Raw genomic sequence first — 25,311 nt, 5'->3', positions numbered from 1 at the left:
TAGGCAAAGAAAAAGGGCAGTTCAATTCCATTATGCAAATACTTTTTAAGCGGATGCCATGTGCAAGATACTGTTACTGGTAGATGTTAATTAAGAATACAAAGACAAAACCAAAACTGTCCTTGCCTTCTAACAAATAGGCAGTCAAGCAAAACAATTTTTTACAATGGCCCCAAAATGTATGTCTCATTCTGGATCATGAGTCTTCTTGCCAGAAAGTAGGCAGCTATAACAACGTTGCTAGCAGCTGTTGTGGCGGTGAAAGACCAACAAGACCAGCAAACAGAAGGACTGCCAGCAAGGGTTCTTTGATTTGCTTTTCTAGGGAAAGTAACTTTGAGGGGTTTACAATCTCATTTCAATTAAACATACATATAGCATTTACTTAGTTCAGGGGAAAAAGTCAGTGCCCTGAACTTCAGAGCAAATACCAACAGAAACTACAAACAGAGACAACATAAACAGACCAAATCACAATACATAGTTACCAGAGAAGCACCAACATCTGGGTTTTTCAAAGGGGGAGGGGCTGCTTCAACAGCTACCCAGAGTCTCATCACCAACACTCTTTCAATGAGTGTGCCCTCCCCCCTTAAAATGCTAACCTCAGAGTATATATATACCCTTTTTCAGGGTCAGAGTGCTTCACACCTCTTGAGGGTTTCACACCTCTTGTGACCTAACTAGCAAAAGGGTGTGGGCCTTCCTACAAACAAATGCAAGACTCAATCAAAGGCACTTGATTGCCTTAGTGCTGAGAAGCACTCCAAAATAAAAGACAACAAAAAGTCCCACTTTACTTGCCATTACACTCCACCCCTTCCAGGATCCTTGGCCCCACAATCTAAATGGCTATGGATCCTAGAACAAACAGAGGCACCACACCCTGCCATCCCATGTTGTTCAGTAAACTAAACCATAACATTCATAGCAATATCCTTAAGCAAAACATCATTCAGTAGCATCCCCCAAACTATTTGTTTATAACACAAACACCATTCTTTAGTCAATATAGAGGGTCCAAGTAAAGTCCTTCTTGAGGGTGTGTCCTTCCCACGCTGTGGTTGCAGGCATCCTCCTGGCATCCTCAGGTACCAGGCATGCTTTAATTAGCAAAGTCCCAAAGCAAACAAAAACGTCCGGATAAAGTTCTCTTGGTAGTCTGTTCTCCCCTCACTGTTCCTGCACCCTGCTTCCAAGTCCTGGGGGGCAGCTAGGCAACAAAGCCAACAGGGGTGGGGGGCAAGGGGGAGGATCCTTGGGCATCCATGGCACTTCTTCCCCCTCACCATAGACAACTCCACCCTCCCCCCGGGTCCCAAATGTCCCAGGAAAAGGCATTGCCTTGCTGCAAAGTTACCACACTGCCCAGGGGCTGAATTCTGAGCTCTGAGGTTGATTGCCTTAGTGCTGAGAAGCATTCCAAAACAAAAGAACAAAAAGTCCCACTTTACTTGCCATTACAGCAGCATACTTCATCATTGGTACTCTACAATCATGAACGGTCATTACATTGATCTGAGTCTTAAATGTTAAAAAATCTTTTATTAGGACTTGGATAAAGAGCAGCTAAAAAGCCAAGAAGATCTGGGCTTAAGTCCTACCTCTGATATATGACACATACTAACTATATGACCTTAGCAAATCATAACAGCTCTCTAAGACTAACTTGCATTGAAAAAAAACAACAACCCTTCCTTACCTGGGAGTTCTCTATCTAATGAAATCACAAGTCTAGTCTTTATCCCTATCCTGTTTAGGGTGCATTTTTTTCATGGGTAACTCTTTGTTCAGATGATAGGATAATTCTCAACATAAAATGATCTCTAGGATTCCTTCTTCTAACTACTGAAAATACACATCCTGTAGAGACAAAACTGCAGAATAGTCATGTAAAAAATACTTTTTAAAAAATCCATCTCAATGTTTCAGTATATCCATTCCTTTCTCGTGACTAGTTTCAACTTGGGTTTATTAGACAGCTGATTGAGGAGATTCTTAAATCTAGTGACCAATCAGAAGTTTGTGCCTAGAGGGATTAATCAGACAACTTCATCAGCAATGAATTTGGATGAAGCAGCTGGATGGTATAGTGGATTGGAGGCCAGACTTGGAGTCTGGCTCCAAAACTTACTAGCTCTGTGACTAGGCAAGTCATTTAACCTCACTCAACTTTAATTTCCTCATCTATAAAATGGGTTCAATAACAACTAATTTATTTAATTATTGTGAAGATCAAAAAAAGTAATATCTGTAAAGTGTTTTGTAAACTTTAAAGCATTACATAAATGTTATTCTTATTGCATTGACAGAAATGAGTGATCAGATTCCATATCTACCCGCAAGTCTTTATTAGGCATTTTAGAATTGGATTCCATTAAAGATACCAAATGATTAAGATGTATATAGCATATATCCTTAATTTTCTAGGTCAAGATTACATGTTACCTTTTCTATTTGTAGTTAGAAAACTAGGGTTCAAATCTCAGTTCTTTAGTGAAATACATTGCAATACAAAAGAGATTAACTATTCGAAAAATGGAACTGGAAACAATGGATGAAATATCTATGTTGTATGTTATGTGATACATATACAAATCAAGAAACATTGTTCATTAAGTGCCTACTATGTGTCAGTCATAGTGCTAGATCCTGGAGATAAACAGATACGTATCTTGGACAGGCAAAGAAGGACAGTTCAATTCCATTCCCACAAATATCTTTTTAAGCAGACGCCATATGTAGGACATTGTGCCAAGTGGGTAGTTGGGATACAAAGACCAAACCAAAACAGTCCTTCCCTTCTGTGAGCTTACTGGAGACATACAACGTGCACACAGATAAGGGTAATGTCTTTTGACTCGTATATAAATTGGATTTAAGTGATGCAGAGGTGCTCAAAGTCATTGGCCTCACTCTCCCAGAGTCATTTAATTCCAGTGGCAAGACAAAAGTCACGATGAATGGTGATGGCCCAGGATGCAGTGGATGACCTTGGTGTCTTAGATGTTTAACCAAGCTCTAAGCACTCCATGGCACCAGTTTTAGCCACATTCATGGCCATTGGAACAAATTGTTCTCATCTGCTCATTCTACCTTTGGAAAATCTTTACATGCTTTGGATAGACACTCTCCTAATTCACTAACAGGTTTGAGGCCTGTTGGTTGCCCTCAACCTGTTGAGATAGTTTTACTGAGGTGTGGCCGATGTGCTTCCTGGAGCCACAGCAGGGAGCTAGGTGGCAGAAGAACACTAAAGGTGGAAAGCAGCCTTGAAAAAAGGGCTCAACAGCCCTCACATCAGAGGTACCGGTCTTCCCTGAACACTCCAACAAATTAATAAAAGAAAAAAAATGTAAAAATAGAAGGCATCAGTACATACATATATAGCCTAGCAAAACAAATTCTTACATTGTCCATGTCCAAAAATCTGTCTCTTTCTATATCTCAAGTTCATCTGCTCAGAGGTGAGTGGCGTTTCAAGAGGCAGCTAGGAGGTACAGAGAGTGGGTAAGAGTTCTGAACTTGTAGTCCTGAACCTGAAGACCTGAGTTTAAGTCTGCCTCAGATACTAGCTTGGGGACCCTGGCAAATCACTTCTTTCAGCCTCAGTTTCCTAATCACTAAAATAAGGTAGCACCTACCTCACACGATTGTTATGAAGTTCACATGTTAACTTGCTTTGCAAATCCTAAAGCACTGTATAACATAGCCTTAAAGCACTATATACTGTTCTTTTAGAGTGGTAGTTTATGATTATTGTGTTCTAAAGTCTTTCAAAATTTTATTTCTTTATACCTTAATGCTCTTACAATCTCTTATGCTGGAAATTTGTTTTGTTGGACTATGTATGTATTATTGAAGGGCTTTTCTTTTCAGGGTTGTTTTTTTTTTTAATTTGCTCAATGGGGATAGATGGGAAGGGCAGATTAATAAAAGAAAAAAGAAATGAATGTATTGTAAGGGGAAGACTTACATGAAATGATGCAAAGTAACGTGAGCAGAACCAGGAGAATATTGTACACAATAAGAACAATATTGTAATGCTGATCAAATGTGAAAGATAGCTACTCTGATTCAAGACAGTTCTAAAGGACCCATGATGAAAAATGCTATCCATCTCCAGGAAGAGAGATCTGATGAACTTTGAGTGCAGACTGAAGCATACTTTTTTTCTCTTTCTTTATGTTTCTTTGCTTTTTCTTTTCTTTCTTTTTTGAACATGGCTAATTTGGAAATATGTTTTGCATAACTTCACATATATAATCAATATCATATTGCAATGAGGAAGAGAGGGGCAGAAGGGAGGCAGAGAATTTGGAACTCAAAATTTTTAGAAAAGTGAATATTAAAAATAAATTTTGAAAAAGAAATGCTAACTATAGTGATGAGACAAAAAAAACCCACAATAAAATGGTTGTAGTCTTTCACAGCTCCACCAACGTCATATCGGAGTACCTATCTTTTCACATCCCCTCCAACATTTACTCTTGCCATTTTTGTCAATTTAAAGGGTGTAAGGTAAAATATCAGAATTGTTTTGATTTGCATTCCTCTTAATCATTTGGAACATTTTTTCATGTGGTTATGAATACTACGTAGTTCCTTTGAGAACTATTTGTTCATATCCTTTGACCATTTATCTATTGGGAATGGCTATTAGTCTTATGTGTTTATTAATTTTTTATATATTTTGGATACCAAATCTTTATTGGAGAAATTTGATACACAGATTTTTTTCCCATTCAACTGCTTTCTTTCATATCCTAGATGCATTAATGTTGTCTGTAAAGAAAGTTTTCAGATTCCAGTAATCAAAGTTACATATTTTATCTTTTGTAATTGCCTCCATCTCTTGTTTGTTTAAGAATACAGCTCTCACCCATAGCAGTGAGAGATACATGATCTATTTCTCTTCTAATTTTTTTTATAGTATGATCTTTTACAATAAGGTCATGTATCCATTTAGAATGTATTGTGGAGTGTGGTGTGAGGTATTATCTAAATCTAATTTCTCCCTGACTACTTTTCAGTTTTCCAATCAGTTTTTTTTTTTCCAATAGGGAGTTTTCCCCTAGGTAAGCTATGTTTTCTGCTTTAACACTCACTGGGTTATTGAGTTTGATTGTTTCTGAATCTCCCTTATCTAGTCTGTTCTATTAATCTCTCTTTATTCTTTAATTAATACAAGATAGTTTTGATGGTTACTACTTTATAATATAGTTTGAGGTTTGGACATGCTGTTCATCCTTTATCTTTACTTCTTTTTATCATTTTCCTTGATATTCTAGACCTATTGTTTTACTAAATTAATTTTATTATGTTATCAGGCTCTGGAAAGTATGCTCTTGGTAATTTGATTGGTATATCATTAAAATTATAAATTAATTTTGGTATTATTGTCATTTTCATTATATTGGCAAGGCCTAGCCATGAGCATTGAACTTCCTCCAGCTATTTAGGTTGTTCTTTAATTCTTGATTAATTTATTTTTAGTTTTCAACATTCACTTCCACAAGATTTTGAGTTCCAAATTTTCTCCCCATCTCTCTCCTCCCCCACCCCAAGGCAGTGTGCATCTGATTACCCCTTCTCCTTGTCTGCCCTCCCTTCTATCACTGCTCCCCCTCCTTCTCTTATCCCCTTCCCTTCTATTTTCTTGTAGGGTGAGCTAAATTTGCCTGTATATTTTTGCCTGTATATCTTATGTTGCATGTACAAACAATTTTTAACATTTGATTTTAAAACTTTGAGTTCCACATTCTTTCCCTTTCTCCCTGCCCATCCACCCTCATTGAGAAGGCAAGCAACTTGATTAGGTTACACATACATGTGTAGCCATGCAAAACACTTCCATAATAGGCATGTTGTGAAAGACTATATTTCCTTCCATCCTATCTGGCCCCACCATTTATTCTATTCTCTCCTTTGACCCTGTCCCACCTCAAAAGTGCTTGCTTCTGATTACCCCTCCCCCCATTTGCCCTCTGTTCTTTAATTCTTTAAAGAGCATTTTGCAATTGAATTTATACAGTCTTTTGTGTACTTTGGAAGGCTGGTCTCTAGATATTTTAGACATTTTATAGTTATTTGGAATGGGATTTCCCTTTTTATTTTTGTTTCTTATGTTTTGTTTCTATTATATAAAAATACTATTGATTTTTGAGGATTTCTTTTGTAACCTACAACTTTTGCTAAAATTATTGTCTCACTTAGTACCTTTGCTGATTTGCTGGGGTATTCCAAGTAAACCATCATGGCATTAGAAAACAGGGATAATTTTATCTCCTCTTTACCTATCTTTATTCCTTTTATTCCTTTCTCTTGTCTGAATACTATCGCTAGTATTTCCAGAACTATATCAAATAATAGTGGGGAGAGTGGGCATCCTTGATTCATTCCCATATTTATTGGAAAAGGTTCTACTGTATCCCCATTGCATACGACACTTGCTTTTGATTTGAGATAGATATTTTTATGATACTAAAAGAAGGTTCATCTATACCTATATTTTGTAAGGCATTTTGCATAAAGGATTGTTGTACTTTGTCAAAGGCTTTTTCTGTGTCTATTGAGATGATCATGCGGTTTAGAATGTTTTGGGTTTTTTCCATATGATTAATTATATTGTTTTCCTAATACTGAACTATCCTTGAATCTCCATTATAAATCCCACTTGATGATAATGAATGATTTCTTGGATAAATCACTGTAATCATTTTGATAGGGTTTACATTTTTTGAGTCAATATTCATTAATGACATTGGCCTATAGTTTTTTCTCTGTGTTTTAATCTTTTCTTGTTTTAGGTATTAGGACTATATTTGTCTCATGAAAGGATTCTGGTAGGTTCTTTCTCAGTTTTTGAGAATATTTTGTGAAGTGTGAGTACTTACTGTTCTTTAAAAGTATGATAGAATTCTATGAATCCATCAGGCCCAGGCAGTTTTTTTTTTCTTCCCTTTGGTAGTTTCTTTACAACTAGATCTATTTCCTTTGCTGAGATTGGATTATCTAGTTTTCTGATAGTCTAGGTATTTTAAATTTTTGAATGTATTGAAGGATTGACCACCCCTCCCCACCCCACATGCTTCAGGAAAGGCTAGCTTCTTGACTTAGCTGTGGTAATCACGTTTCTTCCCTCCTCTGGGGACCAGAATCAGAATCAGAGCTATCTTCAGGCTCCTGGGGGTACTGGGATAGTAGCTCTTGCTATTGTCAAAACCCCACTTCTCACCTAGGGGTTTGCAACCTCAATGAGATCTTCTCCCCCCTTCTTTGGATTGAGCCAATGGTCCCTGTCTCCCCTCTTGGGATGAAAGTGACAGAGCTTCAGACCCTGTGCCTAAAGGCTGTCACATAAAAGTCAGGAGTTAAGTAGTGGTGCAGAGCTGGAGCCTAACATACTCACCAGCTATTGTCCTATATCTGTCCTCCTCTTCTCAACTAAGCTCCTTGAAAAATTGTCTACAATTAATGCCTTCCTCACAGCTCACTTTCTCCTAAGCCTGTTTTTTTACTTCATTATTCAACTGAAATTGCAAAAGTTACAATAATCTCTATCCCCAAATATAATTGACACTTACCTTCTCCTGGATACTTTCCTCTCTGGGTTTTTGGGATTCCTCCTGTCTGCTCCTACTGAGTCTCTTTTGCTGGATCTTCATTTATATTATTTATAACCACTAATGGGAAGGTGATCCCTGTAGCTGTCTTTAGCCTTTTTCCTTTTTCTCTTTATGCTTTCTTATTTAGTGGTCTCATAATATCATTATCATTCCTATGCAAATGATTCCCAGATCTATTTATCTAGCTATAGTCTCTTTTCTGAGTTGCAGTACCAAATCACAGTTCTCTTGTTGGACTTGAACTGAATATCTGACCATAGACATTTGAAACTCAACATGTCCAAAAAAGAACTCATTATCTTTTTCCCAAAACCCTTGCCTCTTCTGAACTTCCTTATTCCTTTTGAGACCACCATCTTTCACATTGACCAGGTTCACAACCTTAGTGTCATTCCTCAATTCCTCTTTCTTGTTCACCCCACATAGCCAATCACTTGTCAAATTTAGTAATTTCTTTCTCCACATTTCTCATGTAGGTCTGCTTTTCTCTACTTTATATAGCTGCCTGTAGGCCTTTGTCACCTCTTGCCTAGACTATTTTCTCAATTTATTTTTCTTATTGCTATAGTGTGTATTTCTACAACTATATCAAATAGTAATGGCATTTGATCCTTGATCTTCTGGGAAAGCCCTTTAGCATTTAGCCCATTTAGCATAGTACTACCTCACACCCATCAGCTTGGATAATAAAAACGGACAACGACTAACACTAGAGGGAATGTGGGAAAATAGACATACTAATGCATTGTTGATGTAGTTGTGAGCTAATCCAATCATTTCTGGAAAGCAATTTGGAACTATGCCCAGTGAGACTGCTAGTAGATTTTTAATCCCCAAAGGGATTATAAAGGAAAAGGATACATATGTACAAAAAAGTTTACAGCAGCTTTTTTGTGGTGGCACAGAATTGGAAAGTGAGGGGATGCCATCAATTGGGAAAAGGCCGAATAAGTTATGTACATGAATGTGATAGAATACTATTGTGCTATAAGAAATGAGGGAGGGGCTGGTTTCAGAAAAACCTAGGAAGACTTGTATGAACTGTTGCAAAGTGATCAGAACTAGGGAAGCAATTCATACAGTAACAGGAATATTGTAAAGATAATCAATCTACTTTGAAAGATCTAGTAACTGATTGACACAATGACCATTCATAATTTCAAAAGATTCATGATGACACATGCTGTCTACTTCCAGTTAGAGAGCTGGTGGGCTTAGAGTGCAGATTGAAGCATGTCTTCTTTTTCTTCTCTTTTTTTGGGCATGGCTAATTCAAGAATTTGTTTTATACGACCATACATATTTGTAAGATGTCTTGTTTTTCTTGCCTTCACACGGGGGGCGGGGAGAGCGGGGGGAGTGTTTTTTAGAATTGCCTAGGTCTGAAAGAGATCCCTGACAAAGTTCTTCACTTAATATAGATTTAGAGCTCGAAGGAAATTTTTGAAATGCAGAATGGGTAAAACAATTGCCTAATGTCCCACTAATACCAAGTATAAAACCTGGAGTTTGATCTGGTGTTTTCTTCAATTTATCAAGCTGGGGGCAGCTAGGTGGCACAGTGAGTAGAGCACCAGCCCTGGAGTCAGGAGGACCTGAGTTCAAATTTGACCTCAGACACTTGACACACTTACTAGCTGTGTGACCTTCGGCAAGTCACTTAGCCCCAATTGCCCTGCCTTCCCCCCTGCAAAAAACAAACAATTTGTCAAGCTGCCCAACAGCACTGGTTGTTCCTTGTACAGGGCATTCCTTCTTCATGCTATTCCTTCCCATCCCCCCTTCACAGAATCTGTAGTTTCCTTTAAAGCACAGTTTACTTATTATCTCCTCAGAGGGCCTTTTCTAATCTCCCCAGTTCATACTACATCCTGTCCATTCAAATTACTTTCCTTTTTGCTCCTCTATATTCTTTGCATATACCCGACCTTTAACATTCATTTTCCTGTGGTAGAAAGGAGCTCAATAAATGACTGCCGAATTGGGAGGGCACCCTATTTGGTAGTATAATTTTTTTTGTTGTTATTGTTAGTAAATTCCACTGACTTCTGGGTGGAAATCAAACACATAATCTTAGTTTCATTTGTACTTTGTAAATTTAGCGTCTGGGTTGGTTTCGAAATAATAATAACTAACTTTACATAGTATGCCATATAACACTTGCCAGGTAGTTTGCTAAGCCCTTTACAATTATTTCATTTGATCCCATTTCTTTCTACTGTTCTCAATAATCTAAATTTTGTAATATTTTCAGGTCCAAATCAAAGAAGCCAAATTATTCGCTTAAGGTAGCTTAGACAGGAGCGTAGCACATACTAATGACAACAGCTTTGTTCTGTAGAGGGACAACTTTGGAAATCAGATATGAAAATAAAATAGTAGTCTCATCACCTTTTTATTAGGAGTAGTTGTAAATCAAGGATAAACAGTATACATAAGATAAATCTATAGAAAATCTCCTTTGAATTACGTAAAATCATTGAAGGGATGGTAATAGGGTGATGATGCGAAAGTGTAAATGTAGCTTCTGAAGGAAAGCTTTGGGAAAAAACGGACATGGATGAATAACACTTTTACAGGTAATTTCTAAAACACTCTACGTGTGTGAAGCACTTTTTTTTTTTTGTTTTCCATCTAAAAGACAAGAGCCCTTTAGAAAAGATTTCCATCTACAGGATCTTTCAAAGTAGTGGCTTATTAATTTTAAAGAACTACCATTGAATTTTAGCTCTGACAATAAAATAAGCACCTTGTCTTAGCAGCTGTTTTCTCTGTCTTTTATATTCAGGCAGGATCCACTTAACTCTACGACTAAAAGGCCTAAGACGTATGTGGCAGTATGCCAATCACCAAGTCTTGGTAACCGGTCCCCAGTTCGATCTTTAACCACGTCGCCATCTCCCCTCACACGCCTTCACTCCAAAGACTGTAGGGCTTCTTGGGACCCTCACCAAAACAGGAAGGAATCCCATTTCTCTCTCCGCAGCGCAGGCAGGTTTTTCAAATTTGAATTCCCGTATCCATCTAGGTCAAGGGATGGAAGGGTCAGTCACGTGGCAGCAAGCTGAGTCCCACCGCTCATCCCACCAACTGCCTGGAGCAGGGTGGCTCCATATAGGCCAGGGTTACACTTGCAACTGTCTCCCTTCGAGAACCTTCCAGAAGCTCCGCTCTCCAAATTCCAATCCCCGCATTCGCTGCAAATACCCTACATGGCACTTCTGGCTCAGCCCATGCAACCATCAGCACCGCCAGCACCGCCAGCTCCGCTTGAAAACAAGGAGGGGGTCGCTTCACCGCGCGCACTGATTCCAACAATCATCTAGCCTTCTCCACGCCATCGCGTTCCCCAGGGCAAGCTGCTAAAGAGACAACCTTTTCTCAAGTCCCTAAAAATGTGCTTTTAGTACTAAAACGGAAGTCGAAGTAGGGAGCCTGGTCACGGGTTTGTTTGGTTTTTTTTCTCCTCTCAAAACCTTCAAAGTTAGAACTATTTTTTTCTCTCTCATTCCGCGTCGGCTGCGGCGTCGGCGTCGGCAGCTGCGTCGCTGCGTCATGGGCAACGTCACGACGCTGTGAGGTCGCTACGCTGTATGGCTGCAGGAAAGAGTCGGAGTTGGGAAGAGGGGGAGGGCCGTACCCAGAAGTGAATATCTCAGTTAGGCCCCGGCGCGGCCTACGCCAGTCCATTACCTTTCTCAGCCGCCGCGCTCGGTCATGGCCGAACACTCGGCCTCCAGACATCCCGTGCCGCCCATTGAGTCGGGTAAGAGGAGGCGGGAGTCCCCATTGACCGGTCTCTAGGGACCGGAGCTCCCTAGTGGGCTTGTCTAGGGTCCCTTTCCCCAGGGCCGACCGTTTTCCCTGCCGTTCTAGCCCCAACTGGCGCGCCCTCCCCCTGCCCCGGCTCACTCTGGGTTTCCCTTCTTCCCGCAGAGCTCTATTTCCTCATCGCTCGGTACCTGTCCGCCGGTCCTTGCCGGAGAGCCGCCCAGGTGAGTACGGGGGCCGGCGCTCGATCCCTCTCCGCCGTTTGGCCCCGCGCTGGATGATGGCATTATGAGCCGTGTCTTCTCCAGTCCTTTGGGGTGGGGGGCGGCGGTGGGAGAGGGATCTGGCCTCATCTTTTCCCCTCCCCTCCCCGATCTCTTAACCGAGTGTCCTGTTTGTTGCAGGTGCTGGTGCAGGAACTGGAACAGTACCAGGTCTGTACTCATCTCCCATCCTTCCCCCCCCACCCAAAACTCTGTCGTGCCCCTCCCCCCAACTCTGGCGTGCCCCCTCCCCCAATTCATGCCCTGTGAGCGGTGCCTTTTCTTTTTAACTCATTTGACCGGATTGTCCCAAACCAAAGTTTTAGTAACGTGTGCGTTTTGTTTTTTAGCTGTTGCCGAAGAGATTGGATTGGGAAGGCAATGAACATGACTGGAAATATGAGGACCTGGTGAGATTTTTGCTTTATATATTGCAGTTTAAAAAAAAAATCTTTCTTCCCTCCCCCAACCCCCCCTTTAACAAACCAGAACCTAAAATTTTGTACACATAGGCTAATGTATAAAATCATGTTTTCTCTGAAATGTGTTTAGTCTTTTTAGTTGTAAGTCTTTGTTTTGGTAATTCAGTCGAAACATTTAATAAACCTTTGTGAATTTGAAGTTGTAGGTGGTTCATCACAAGGAGTGGCCATTCATCGATATGGTTTTCATTGTCTTTGGTATTTTGCTAATGGAACTTTGGCCATTATCTCAAACTTCCTCTGTTCTCTGCTGCTCCTTGATTAGTAAAAGTCCTGAGCCTTGAAATTGGAGAATAATTAGTGTTTATTTGCTTAACCTACTTGGTATTGTCTTAAGTTCTTTGTGGAGATTCTAGAAGATAGGACACTACAGAAATTGGCAGCTTTAAATTAACTTGCAGTTGACTTCTGTGTAATGTTTCATTATATGTCTTTAAGTGTTGTTGAGAGACAATTAAGGGCTCTTTCCTTTTGTTTCCTCCCTTAGTAAAGTGTCACCAATTCAGTTCTTTAAATCGTGGCAGTTCTGCAAGATTAAACAATGGGACTTATGTGCCTGTACAATCTTGTGTGACCTTGGGCAAGTCACTCAACCTCTGTTAGCCTTAATCCACTGGAGAAGTAAATAGTAAACCACTTCAGTATCCTTGCCAAGAAAACCCTGTGGACAACACGGTCCATGGGGTCATGAAGAGTCGGACGTGACTGAACTCTTCTTTTCGAGCTTAAATCTGGCTTCGGACATTTACTAGCTGTGACTTGGCCAGGGTCACACAGCTAGTAAGTGTCTGAGGTTAGATTTGAACTTGTGTTTTTCTGTGTCTATATAATACAAAGGCAGCTAGGTAGTTCAGTGGATAGAGCACTGGGCCTGGAGTCAGGAAGACCTGGGTTCAGATCCAGCCTCAGACACTACCTATGTGATTCTGGGCAAGTCAGTTAACCCTGTTTCCCTCAGTTTCCTTATCTCTTAACTGAGCTGGAGAAGGAAATGGCAAATTTGATACCTTTGTCAAGATAACCCCAAATGGGGTCACAAAGAGTTGGACACGATTGAACAACAGAGTCAGCCTTAGGTGGGAACATTGTTAATTTTTTTAGTGGGGGGTGGGGAGCAGGGAACGACCAGATAAGTCTATTTGGGAAATACATTTTGTCCTCTGTTCATCTGATCTCCTTTTATGAGAAGTTTTTTTTAAAAGAAATCTTTTATTGATGCATTTTTGTCTACCAGTCATTTTAACTCTATATTCTTTCCAGATTGACTCTTCCCTTGCGACAAAGAAAAATTAAGAAACAAATATGATACAGTAATCTCATTTGAAGATGGATACCTTATTCAAACCTAGTAGTTTTACCCATGTTTCTGCTGAGGGTGAAGTTATATTTAATTATCTATTTTCTAGGACTGTAGGAAGTTGTATAATTGCTCAGTCCACTCCTCCCCCCACCCCCCTTCACAGCATAGACTAGTTACTAAGCAAACTCAAGGCATAAGGGAAGAGGGAAGGGAATAACAAACGTCTATATAGTTCCCACTATGTGTGAGCCCTACTGCTGAGCCCTTTGTGCAAATACCTCATTTGATCTTCACAACTGTCCTTTGAGGTAGGTGTTAACTATCTCCATTTTACAGTTGAGGAAACTGAGGCAAACAGGTTGACACATTTAGTAAGTGTCTGAGGCTGTAGTTGAACTCAGATTTTCTTGAATTCAGGCCCAGCTTTCTTATTTGCTGTACCATCTAACTGCGTGGTTTGTTGGCTTACTGAAAAAACTTACTATGTTTTGGATCTAGTGTTACTGAATGACTAAGTAGATGAACCCTACTGCTTATTAACATGGGTGCTCGTGAGAATGGCTTCTACCACCCCTTAGGTCAGAGGGAGCAAACGAGGAGGTCTTAGTTGCAGCTGTGCTAGCATTAGAAACTTATGGTGAAGAAGGATGCTGTGTATTGCTCAGGGATTGGGTTTGAAGGCCCACCTTTCTCTTCCTATTGTCTTCTCCTGCTCCCTGCCTCCTTCTCTGCTGTACCTACTTAAGTCAGACATACTACAATAACCTAGGTACCCAAGGGGGAGAGAGGGAGAAGCCTTCATTATGACCAAAGCTCCTTCCCAAGAACCTCTTACATAATCCTTTTTCTGTCTAGGACTCTGTCTAGAGGCCTACAAGGTTTAAACTCTAACTCCAGCCTCTTTCAGAGACAAAATTTGGAAGATTTCTTATTCGAGAGCTTTACAGATGCCGTATCTATTCCGCCTTGTTTCTCTTGAATAATGCTGTAACCAAGGATTCTTAACCTGGCATCTGAGTTTGTTTTTAATAAATATTTTAATAAAAATAGTGTCTGAAAAGAGGCCCGTGGTTTCACCAAATTGCCAAAAAAGGATCCGTGACAGAAAAGGTTGAGACTCTGCTGTAATCTTTACTTAAACACTGAGCGCCAAAGGGCTAAATTTAGAAATCTTGTTTTGGGATATGCTGCCACATGTGGAAGACACATCTTCCACTCTCTTCACTGAATTGTTTGAGAAAAGCAACAACACCTTGCCAGCTGCCCCAATCAGTTACTAGATTTATTGTTGTTAGGACCTCACTCAGTCCAACATGAGCCTAACTAGGAATGAAGCACATGTTGTATAGATAGTATATTTTTTGTCTATGCATCATCCACTGCTATTGTAGAATGAAGGAAAAGAACTGATGCTGAATGTGACTTCCTCTGGGCCTAACAGACCTATTCTGTACTGATACATCACTGGGTCCTTGGAGATAGGAGCCACATTCAGTCAGCTCTTCCCCTTTTTATGTCTACTGTATTTTCACTTTATCCTCCCATAATCCCTGTGATTTAGATTTGCAGGTCTGCTAACAGGAAAAGCTCCTCTAATCCATTAACTTTTCGTTTAAAACCTACCATGTGTTAAACTCTGGGCTGGTTGCTGGGGACATAAAAGCAAAAGTGGGATAGTAACAATCAAGGAGTTTACATTCTGGGATATAACATTTGGTGGGAAGAGAGCTTTGGGCTAGGCAATCACAAGGATTGGAGAACCAGCATAAAGTAGTGTCACGGAAACCTAAAGAGAAAAGGTTATCAAGGAAGAGAGAATGATTAACAGTGTTAAATGTTGAGAGGCCTAGTCAACATCTGGATGAAACACAGGTCTACAAGCACTAGTTAAAAATGTGGTCTCTCAAGTAATTTTAATCCTTTGCTTCAATCACTTGTGTTGAGAGATATGAGCAAGGACCTTTATATAGCTTTTTACGTTGTTAAGATTACCTAAAAAAACAAACTCACATTAATAATGTAAAGGTTTTTTATATAAGTTATGAATCTGAAAATTGTAAAGAATTTTACCAATAAGTTTGTTGTTTTATTGTTTAAGATTTGTTAGAAAATTGTTATAAATTGGATCTGGTAGGTAGATCATTGGTGACTTTGGAGGGAGCAGTCTCAGATGAATGATGAGGTTTGAAAGCCAGACTTCAGAGAGTTAAAAAGAGTGAGAGGAAAAGAAGGAAGAAAGGAAATAAGCATTTATTATGCGCCTACTGTGTGTCAGGCACTGTGTTAAGCGATTTACAAATATTTGATCCTCACAGTAACACTGGAGAGATGGGTGCTGTCGTTATCCTCATTTCATAGTTGGAGAAAGAGGCAGATAAGTTGTGTCAATTGCCCAGAATCACACAGGTATGTGAGTTTCTGAGGCTAGATTTGAAGTCTTCTTGGCTCCTGGTCCAGCACCCTTTCCACTGTCCTGCTTCGATGAAAGAAATTGAGAGGGACCCATTGTAGATGGGAAGGAGCTATGTGAGATGATAGGCATTGGAGACAGATGGATCAGATGAGTGTTTTTTGAGGATGGAGGAAACATGGGTGGCAGAGAAGCCAAAGAGAAACTTAAAGTAGGTCAGAGGGTAGGGATGATAGAGAGGTCAATATGCTGGACAAAGGATAGGTTGGGATCACTTGTGCATAGAGAGTGGTTTGTACCTGCCAACGAGAATGGCAGCTACCACTTGATGTTAGGTGGGTGAAGAAGTTGTAGCAGAAGGCATGTGAGATGAGAGGGAAGGGAGAAGAGAAAACTATTTTAGATTTTTTTCATCTTTTTTTGCACTATAGAATCTTGGCTTCCAGAAGACATAGTGTTTCTGTAACGTTCACTGGTGGCACCATACACTGTACCAAGGGGAGGATTATGTATACTCCTTACTCATTGACATTTTCTAAACAGTTGGACTATATCATCCTATCCAGTTCCTCTTTTTGTTCATCTACAGGAACCACCTCCCCCCATTCTTTCTTCCTCCTTTGCCAAGGAATTCAGTAAATGCCCCACCATCTTCTTCTTTCACCCCTCCCCCCCCAGCCTTTCACTATGCCCTGAATCCTGCTCTCATACTTGAGGACTGACATAAGTGTACACAGTAATATCCCCTCAAACACCTTGGCCTCCTGGTTAATTATCCTCAAATTCCATGACCATCTCTCCTCTGCATCTGTCTTCATGGATGGTCATATCCTTCATCTCATTGTCACTCATTTTATGTGCATGATCTTGAGCTCTGAAATTACTGGTTTCAACCTTCCACCATTACTTCTTCCATTTTCCCAATTCTGTTCTTCAGCACTGACACTAAAATTACAGTCATTCTGCTCCTCTAAAGCCATCATCATTACTCTGACCTTTTTATTTTCTTCATTGTTTTGATCACACAGTTAACTAAACAAACTGAAATTTATTGTCCCCCTTTCAAGGTACCCGTCATTACATGCCAAAAACAAACAGACCAGCCAGCATTGGGTTAACCTTCACCAACTTCTCCACTTGCTTACTGGTGGATGTTAGACGAAACCACAGCTGTACCACGTGGTTCCCCTAAAAATGTAATGGACCCTCAGTAAAACATGGCAGTTATCTTTCCCTCCTGCTTGATTCTTCATAGCTGCTGTTCTAGAACTACTTGTCTAAACCACACTACCTGTAAATTCTCTCAGTGTGTGACCTCTCCTAATTTACTCAGAAAATTCAGAGCATTCATTATGAGCTTCCTTTAATTCCATAATCTACCTGTCAGAACCCCTTTATTGTTCCTGTTCTCACGTTGAATCTAGTCTCTGAGGAAGAGGTGGCCCTTCTTGCTAAGACTAATACCCCTACTTGTGTCCTTGTTCTATCCCTTGTCAGGTGTAGGAGTTGACCGCTTCAGTTATTTCCTCTTACTTCGTTGGCTCCTTTCCTACTGCCTATAAACATGCCCACATTTCCCTCCCTCAAGTAAAAAACAAAAAAAAATGCCCTTCCCTCCCCACCTCCTGTCTTTAACATTCCCATAAAATAACCTGTATCTCACATAGGCACAGACTTTGAGATTTGGCAGGGTCCTCATTGGCCATTTAGTTCAACCAATAAATGAAAGGAATCTCAGTGTAATGTACCCAAGCAAAACTAGCCTTTGCTTGAAGATTGCCAAGAGGTAGAACCTTGTCTCTTATTGAGGCAATCGGTCCCACTTATAGGTAGTTTGAATTGTAAGTATTTCTTGATTTCGTGCTTACATTTGGCTCTTTGCAACATCTACCCATTTTTTCTGTACTCTGGCCAGTCTGAACAAGTCTTAATTCCTCCCACACATGACAGTCCTTTAGATACTTGTACATAGTTACCAGGCTAAATATGCAATTTTCTCAGTTGATCCTCATGTCATGGCCCTAAAGCCTGTTACCATCCTAGATACTATCCTCTGTAAACTCCAACTTATTAATATCCTTTGTAAACTCTGACAATCAACTGAACACAGTATTCCACAAATGTGAGAAAGGCAGGGTACAATGGGACTCGTCTTCCTATTCCTGGAAGTTGTGCCCATCAAGTGTAGTCCAAGATGCCATTAATTTTCTTGGCTACCCTGTCACACTGCTAACTGACAATGAGCTAAAATCAAACTACATTTTTTTTCACAATTGCTGTCCATTCATATCTCCCTATCTTGTACTTGTAAAGTTATTTTTTGTGCTAGTGTGCAAGACTTTACATGTATTTCTATTAAATTTCACCTTATTATTTTGAGTCCAATGCTCTAGCCTGTCAAGATCTTTTTGTAGCCCATTGCGATAGCTATCGCTCCTAGCTCTGTTACCTGCAGATACAATAAACATAGTGTGTCTTTATCCATATCATCATTAAAAATGTTAAACAGCACAGGGCCAAGCTGGTGTCCTCTGCTGGAGACCTCTTGCCATGTTGGCCATTAACAATTATTCCTTGAGTCTGGCGTTCAGTTGTCTTTGTTTGTTTTGAGGGGGGAAGGCAGGAAAATTGGGGTTAAATGACTTGCCCAAGGTCACACAGCTAGTAAGTGTGTTGAGTGTCTGAGGCCACATTTGAACTCAGGTCCTCCTGACTCCAGGGCTGGTGCTTTACTCACTGGGCTACCTAACTGCCCCTCAATTGTCTTTCAGTCAATGATTTTCTTATTTAATCCATATCTCTCCATCGTCACAAGAATTATGAGATACTTGATCTTTTCTTTGCTAAAATCTTTTTAATTTAAAAACTTTTTTTAAATTATTTTGAACATAAATACAAAAAGACAAAAGACCATTTCCATGTACACAGCACAACATAAAAAGAGAATGCAGTAGAAAATCATGAATTTCCATTTCACACTGTTTACTTTTTTTGAAAAACTGTAACAAATACTGCACATTGTTTTCTAGGCTACCCTGCTTTTCTGTGCTTTCTCCAAAAAAATTATTTTGTTCTCTGCTGTGTGTGCTTTTTGTTTTTATTTTTTCCCCTGTATTTTTTTAATTTAGTATTTCATTTTTCCCCAGTTACATGTAAAAACAGTTTTTAACATTCGTTTTTAAAACTTTGAGTTTCAAATTCTTCCTTTCCTCCCTCCCCACCCTGCCTCATTGAGAAGGTAAGCAATTTGATACAGGTTATACATGTGTAGTTATGTAAAGCATACCTATAATAGTCAGATTGTGAAAGAAAGCATAGACAAAAAAACCTCGAGAAAAATAGTTAAAAAAAGTATGCTTCAAATTGTATTCAGACACCATCAGTTCTATGGGGATGGAAAGAATTTCTCATCACAAGTCTTTCAGAATTGTCTTTGATCCTTGCATTGCTGAGAATAGCTAAGTCATTCACAGCTGATCATCTTACAATATTGCTGTTAGTTTGTACACAGTACATTTCACTTTGCATCAGCCTATACAAGTCTTTCCAGGATTTTCTGAGGGCATCCTGCTCATCATTTCTTCTTCTACAGTAGTATTCCGTTGTAATCATATACCACAGCCGTGATTCGGCCATTCCCCAATTGATGGCATCCCCTCTATTTCTAATTTTTTGTCTTCAGAAAAGAGCTGCTGTGATTATTTTTGTACATAACAGGTTCTTTTCCTTTTTTTTTTTTTATCTCTTTTGGGATTCAGACCTAGTAGTGGTATTGCTAGGTCAAAGGATATGCATAGTTTTATAGCCCTTTTGCATAGTTTCAAATTGAATCTGTTTACAACTCCAACAGTGCATCAATTTCTCACTTTTCCCACATCCCCTCCAACATTTGTCATTTACCTTTTCTGTCCTATTAGCCAATCTAATAGGTATGATGAGGCAGTACCTCAGAATTTTTTTAATTCGCATTTCCACAGTCAGTAGTGAGTGGAATATTTTTTCATATGGCTGTAGATAGCTTTGATTACTTCATCTGAAAAGTGAACATATCTTTTGGGAAATAGCTCTTGTTTTTATAAATTTGACTTGGTTCTCTGTATGAAGAAATGAGGCCTTTATCAGAGAAAATTGCTTCAAAATTTGTTTTCATAGTTACTATTGCTCACTGTATTGCCCTCCATCTTATTCCCCCACTCCTTTTACTCAATTCTCTCTCTTCTTTCACCCTGTCCCTCCTCAAAAGTGTTTTGCCTCTGACTGCCTCCTCCCCAAATCTGCCCTCCCTTCTATCATCCCCATTCTTCTTCTCTTATCTCCTTTAGCTCTGACTTTCCTGTATGGTAAGATAGATTTCTATACCCAATTGAGTGTGTATGTTATTCCCTCTTTGAGCCAGTTCTGATGAGAGCAAGGTTCACTCACTCACTCCTCACCTCCGCGCTCTTCCCCTGTACTGTAAAAGCTTTTTTTGCTTCTTTTATGTGAGGTAATTTACCCCATTCAACCTCTCCTTTTTTTTTTTATTTAAGTATATTCCTCTGTCACCCCTTAATTTTATTTTTTAGGTATTGCCCCTTCATATTCAACTCATATCTGTTGCCTTTGTCTATATATATATATATTCCTTCTAACTACTCTAATAATGAGAAAGTATTTTTTTTTTTGAGAAAGTTCTTATGAGTTACAGATATTATCTTCCCATGTAGAAATGTAAGCAGTTAAACCTTATTGAGTCCCTTCTGATTTCCCTTTCCTGTTTATCTTTTTATGCTTCTCTTGAATCTTGTATTTGAACGTCATGTTTTCTATTCAACTTTGGTCTTTTCATCAAGAATGCTTGAAAGTTCTCTATCTCACTGAATGTCAATTTTTTCCCCTGAAGGTTTATACTCAGTTTTGCTGGGTAGGTGATTCTTGGTTGTAATCCTAGTTCATTTGTCCTCTGAAATATCATATTCTAAGCCCTCTGGTCTTTTAAAAGCTGCAAAATCTTGTGTTATCCTGACTGTGGATCCACGATACTTGAGTTGTTTCTTTCCGGCTGCTTGCAATATTCTCTCCTTGGCCTAGGAACTCTGGAATTTGGCTGTAATATTCCTGGGAGTTTTCATTGTGGGATCTCTTTCAGGAGGTGATCAATGGATTCTTCCCATTTCTATTTTAGTTCTAGAGTATCAGAGCAGTTTTCCTTGATAATTTCTTGGAAGATGATGTCTGGACTCTTTTTTTGATCATGGCTTTCAGGTAGACCATTAATTTTAAAATTCTCTCTTCTGGGTTGATTTTCCAGGTCAGTTATTTTAACAATGAGGTATTTCACATTGTCTTCTGTTTTTTCATTCTTTTGGTTTTGTTTTTACTGTTTCTTGATTTCTCATAAAGCTATTAGCTTCCATTTGCTCCATTCAAATTTTTAAGGAATTATTTTTTTTCAGTGAGCTTTTGGACCTCTTTTACCATTGGCCAATTCTGCTTTTTAAGGCATTCTCCTCATTGACTGCTTTTTTTTCTCCCCCCTCACCACTCCACTCCACCCTAGAGAAGGCTACCATTAGACACACATAGGTGTGTATGTATGCTTGCGTGTGTGTGTGTATGTGTACAGAATCGTAATATGCATATTTCTATTTATCTCTTCTTTCTCTGGAGGTGGATAGCATCTTCATAGGTCCTTTGAAGTTGATTTGAGTACTTATTATACTCAAACTGAATTAGTCATTCAAAGTTGCTCTTATTACAATATTTCTGTTACATTGCGCAGTGTTTTCTCATTTCATGTTCTGCTTATTTCACTCTTCTTTATTTCATGCAAGTCTTCCCATATTTTTCTAAAATCAACCAGCTTATCATTTCTTATAGCACAGTAATATTTTATCACAATCATATACCACAACTTGTTTAGCCGTTCCCCGATTGAAGGGCATCCCCTTAATTTCCCATTCTTTGCCACCATAAAGAGAGCTGCTATATTTTAGAATATAGAACATCTTTCCCTTTTTCTCTGATCACCTTGGGAAACAGACCTAATAGTGGTATTGCCGGATCAAAGTGTATAGGGAGCTTAATAACTCTTTGGGCATAATTCCAGATTGCTTTCCAAAATGGTTAGATCATGGGCAGCTAGGTGACACGGTAGATAGAACACTGGCCCTGGAGTCAGGAGGACCTGAGTTTAGTTCTGGCCTCAGACACTTGACATTGACTAGGTGTGTGACCCTGGGCAAGTTACTTAACCCTGACCTCTTTGAAAAAACAACAAAATGGTTGGATCAGTTCACAGTTCCACCAGTAGCGAATTAGAGTCCCAATTTTTGCACATACGTTCCACCATTTATCACTTTCCCCTTCTATCATTTTAGCCAATCTGATAAGTGTAAGATGATATCTGAAAGTTATTTGAATTTGCATTTCTTGAATCAATAATAATTTAGAGTATTTTTGTATGACTTTATATAGTTTTCATTTCTTCATTGAAAAACTGCCTGTTCATATTCTTTGACCATTTATAAATTGGGGAATGACTTGTATCATGCATTGGCAAAAGTTCTTTATATATTTGAGAAATGACATCTTTATCTGAGAAACTGCGTATAAAAATTTTCTCCCAATTTTCTGCTTTTCTTCTGATCTTGGCTACATTGTTTTCTTTGTACAAAACTTTTCAAATTTAATGTAATGTAAATTATCCATTTTATGCCTCACAATGCTTTGAATCTCTTGTGTATTCATAAATTGTTCTCTTGTCCATAAGTCTTATGGATACTGTGTTCCATGTTCTGATTTTCTTGTGATGTCTCTCTTTATATCTAGGTCATGTATCCATTTTGAACTTATCTTGATAAATATTGCAAGATATTGGTCTTTTACCAGTTTCTGCCAGATGCTTTCTAGCTTTCCCCACAATTTTTACCAGATAATGAATTCTTATCCCAATAACTTAAATCTTTACATTTGTCAAATGCAGGGTTACTGTAATCATTTGCCACTGTGTATTTTATGTCTACTCTGTTTCGCTGATCTACCTTTCTATTTCTTAGGCAGTCCAGTGCCAGATAGTTTGTAATTACTGCCTTATACTACAGTTTAAAATTTAGTTCTGGAAAGGCTAATATGAATTTTTACAAAGTAAAGTGAGCAAAACCAGGAGAACATTGTACACAGTAAAAGCAGTATTATACAATGAAGAATTGTAAATAACTTAGGCTATTCTCAGCAATACCAAGACAATCTCAATATAAAAACCAATATAAATCTGGTTTGTATAAAAGTATTTTGTTACATTCTTGTAGTAACTGGGTTTGTTTTGGCAGACGTATTCCCAGGTATTTTATAATCTACAGTTATTTTAAAGGGGGTGTCTCTACATAAAGGGTAATATCATAAGCAAATTAAGAGAGCATAGAATAGTTTATCTGTCAGATATATGGATAAGGGAAGAATTTAGAACCAAAGAAGATACAGAGAGTGTTGAAAAATGTAAAGTAGATAATTTTGATTTTATAAAATTAAAAAGTTTTTACACAAACAAAACCAGTGCAACCAAAATTGTAAGGAAAGCAGACAACTGGGGAAAAGGCCTCATTTCTCAATAGAGAACTGAGTCAAATTTATAAAAATACAAGTCATTCCTCAGTTGATAAGTGGTCAAAGGATATGAACAGTTTTCAGACAAAGAGATCAGAGCTATCTATGGTCATGAAAAAAATGCTCTAAATCACTACTGATAAGAGAAATGCAAATTAAAACAACTCTAAGGTACCACCTCACACATACCAGATTGACTAATATGACAAAAAAGAAAATGTTGGGTATTCGAGGGGATGTGGGAAAATTGGAACCCTAATGCACTGTCGGGGAAGTTATGAACTGATCCAGCCATTCTGGAGAGCAATTTGAATGCCCAAAGGGCTATAAAACTGTGTATATCCTTTGATCCAGCAGTACCACTGCTAGCTATATATCCCAAAGACATTCAGCAAAAGGGAAAAGGATCTATTTGTACAAAAATGTAGCAGCTCTTTTTGTATTGACCAAGAATTGGAAATCAAAGCGATGCCCATCAATTGGAGAATGGCTAAACAAGCTCTAAGAAATGACAAGCAGGATAATTTCAGAAAATCCTGGAAAGACTTATATAAAATGATGCATAGTGAATTGAACAGAATTGGGATGATGCTGTACCCAGTAGCAGCAATATTGTTTGATGAAGAACTGTGAATGACTTAGCTATTCTGAGCAATACAACGATCCAAGACAATCCCAAGGAACTGAGAATGAAGCATAACATCCTCCTGCAGAGAAAGAACTGATATTATTTGAATATAGATTTAAGCATGCTGCTTTTCACTTTCCATTTTTTTTATTTGAGTCTTCTTACACATAATAACTAATATGGAAATGTTTTACATAATGACACATGTAAATTCTATATCTGATTGTTTACCGTCCCGGGGAAGGAGAAATTTTTGTTGGTGATGTATAGAAATGCTGATGGTTTATGTGGGTTTATTTTACATTCTGCCACTTTGCTAAAGTTGTTATTTCCACTAATTGAATCTTTAGAATTTTCCAAAAAGAGACAGTTTTATTCCCTCATTGCCCATTTTGATTCCTTCAGTTTCTTTTCCTTCTCTTATTGCTGTTGCAAGCATTTCTAATACAATATTGGATAATATTAGTGACAGTGGGCATCTTTGTTTCATTCCTGATTTTATTGGGAGAAACGCTTTTACTTCATAACGATTACAAATAATGCTTGTTAATGGTTTTAGGAAGGTGCTTCTTACCATTTTAAGGAAAAGTTGCTTCATACCTCTGCTATCAAGTGTTTTTAATAGACATGAATGTTGTGTTTTATCAAAAGCTTTTTCTCCATCTGTTGATAGTCATGTGATTTTTGTTACTTTCGTTATTGATATAAGCAATTATGTTAATAGTTTTCCTTATGTTAGACCATCTCTGCATTCCTGGTATAAATCCCATTTGGTTACAACATATAATCTTTGTAATATATTGTTAAAGTCTCCTAGTTGGTATTTTATTAGGGATTTTTGCATCCATATTCATTAGTGAATTTTCTTATGTTTTGCTCTTCCTGGTTTAGATAGCAGTACTGTATTTGTTTCAGAAAAGGAGTTTGGTAGAACTCCTTTGTCTGTTAGTCCAAATAATTTATTTAATATTGGAATTATTTGATCTTTAAATGTTTAGTAGAATTCATTTGTAATTCCATCTGGTCCAGAGGCTGTTTTCTTAGGAAGCTCATTTATGGCCTGTTCAATTTCTTTTTCTAAAATAGGTTTATTTGGATATTCTATTTCCCCTTCTGTTAATCTAGGCAGTTTGTATTTTTGTAAATATTCTTCCATTTCACTTAAATTGTTAAATTTATTGACATAATTGGGCAAAATAGCTTCTTATAATTGCTTTGATTTCATCTTCATTAGTGGTATAGTCA

At 38.5% G+C, this 25,311-nt stretch overlaps 1 protein-coding gene and 1 long non-coding RNA gene across 2 annotated transcripts in view; one reads left to right on the top strand and one right to left on the bottom strand.

Annotated features, from left to right (window-relative positions):
• Positions 1-10,007: 10,007 nt before the first annotated feature.
• LOC118840453 lies at positions 10,008-11,667 on the bottom strand. The gene is made up of 2 exons (XR_005009662.1): positions 11,591-11,667; positions 10,008-11,225 (listed from the first exon to the last, which is right to left on the bottom strand). It is a non-coding gene; the product is annotated as an uncharacterized LOC118840453 (long non-coding RNA).
• BRWD1 (bromodomain and WD repeat domain containing 1) overlaps positions 10,940-25,311 on the top strand; it is a 150,624-nt gene continuing 136,252 nt past the window's right edge. Inside the window, exons 1-4 of the mRNA XM_036747966.1 lie at positions 10,940-11,394; positions 11,565-11,623; positions 11,804-11,833; positions 12,013-12,072. Coding sequence (XP_036603861.1) covers positions 11,346-11,394; positions 11,565-11,623; positions 11,804-11,833; positions 12,013-12,072 — 198 coding nt within the window. The 5' untranslated portion in view covers positions 10,940-11,345. The remainder of the gene's footprint in view (positions 11,395-11,564; positions 11,624-11,803; positions 11,834-12,012; positions 12,073-25,311) is intronic.

Source organism: Trichosurus vulpecula, chromosome 2, assembly GCF_011100635.1.
Source record: "Trichosurus vulpecula isolate mTriVul1 chromosome 2, mTriVul1.pri, whole genome shotgun sequence".
NCBI lineage: Eukaryota > Metazoa > Chordata > Mammalia > Diprotodontia > Phalangeridae > Trichosurus > Trichosurus vulpecula.
Note: the sequence above shows the minus strand (reverse complement) of the source record. Positions and strands in the feature narration are given on the sequence as shown.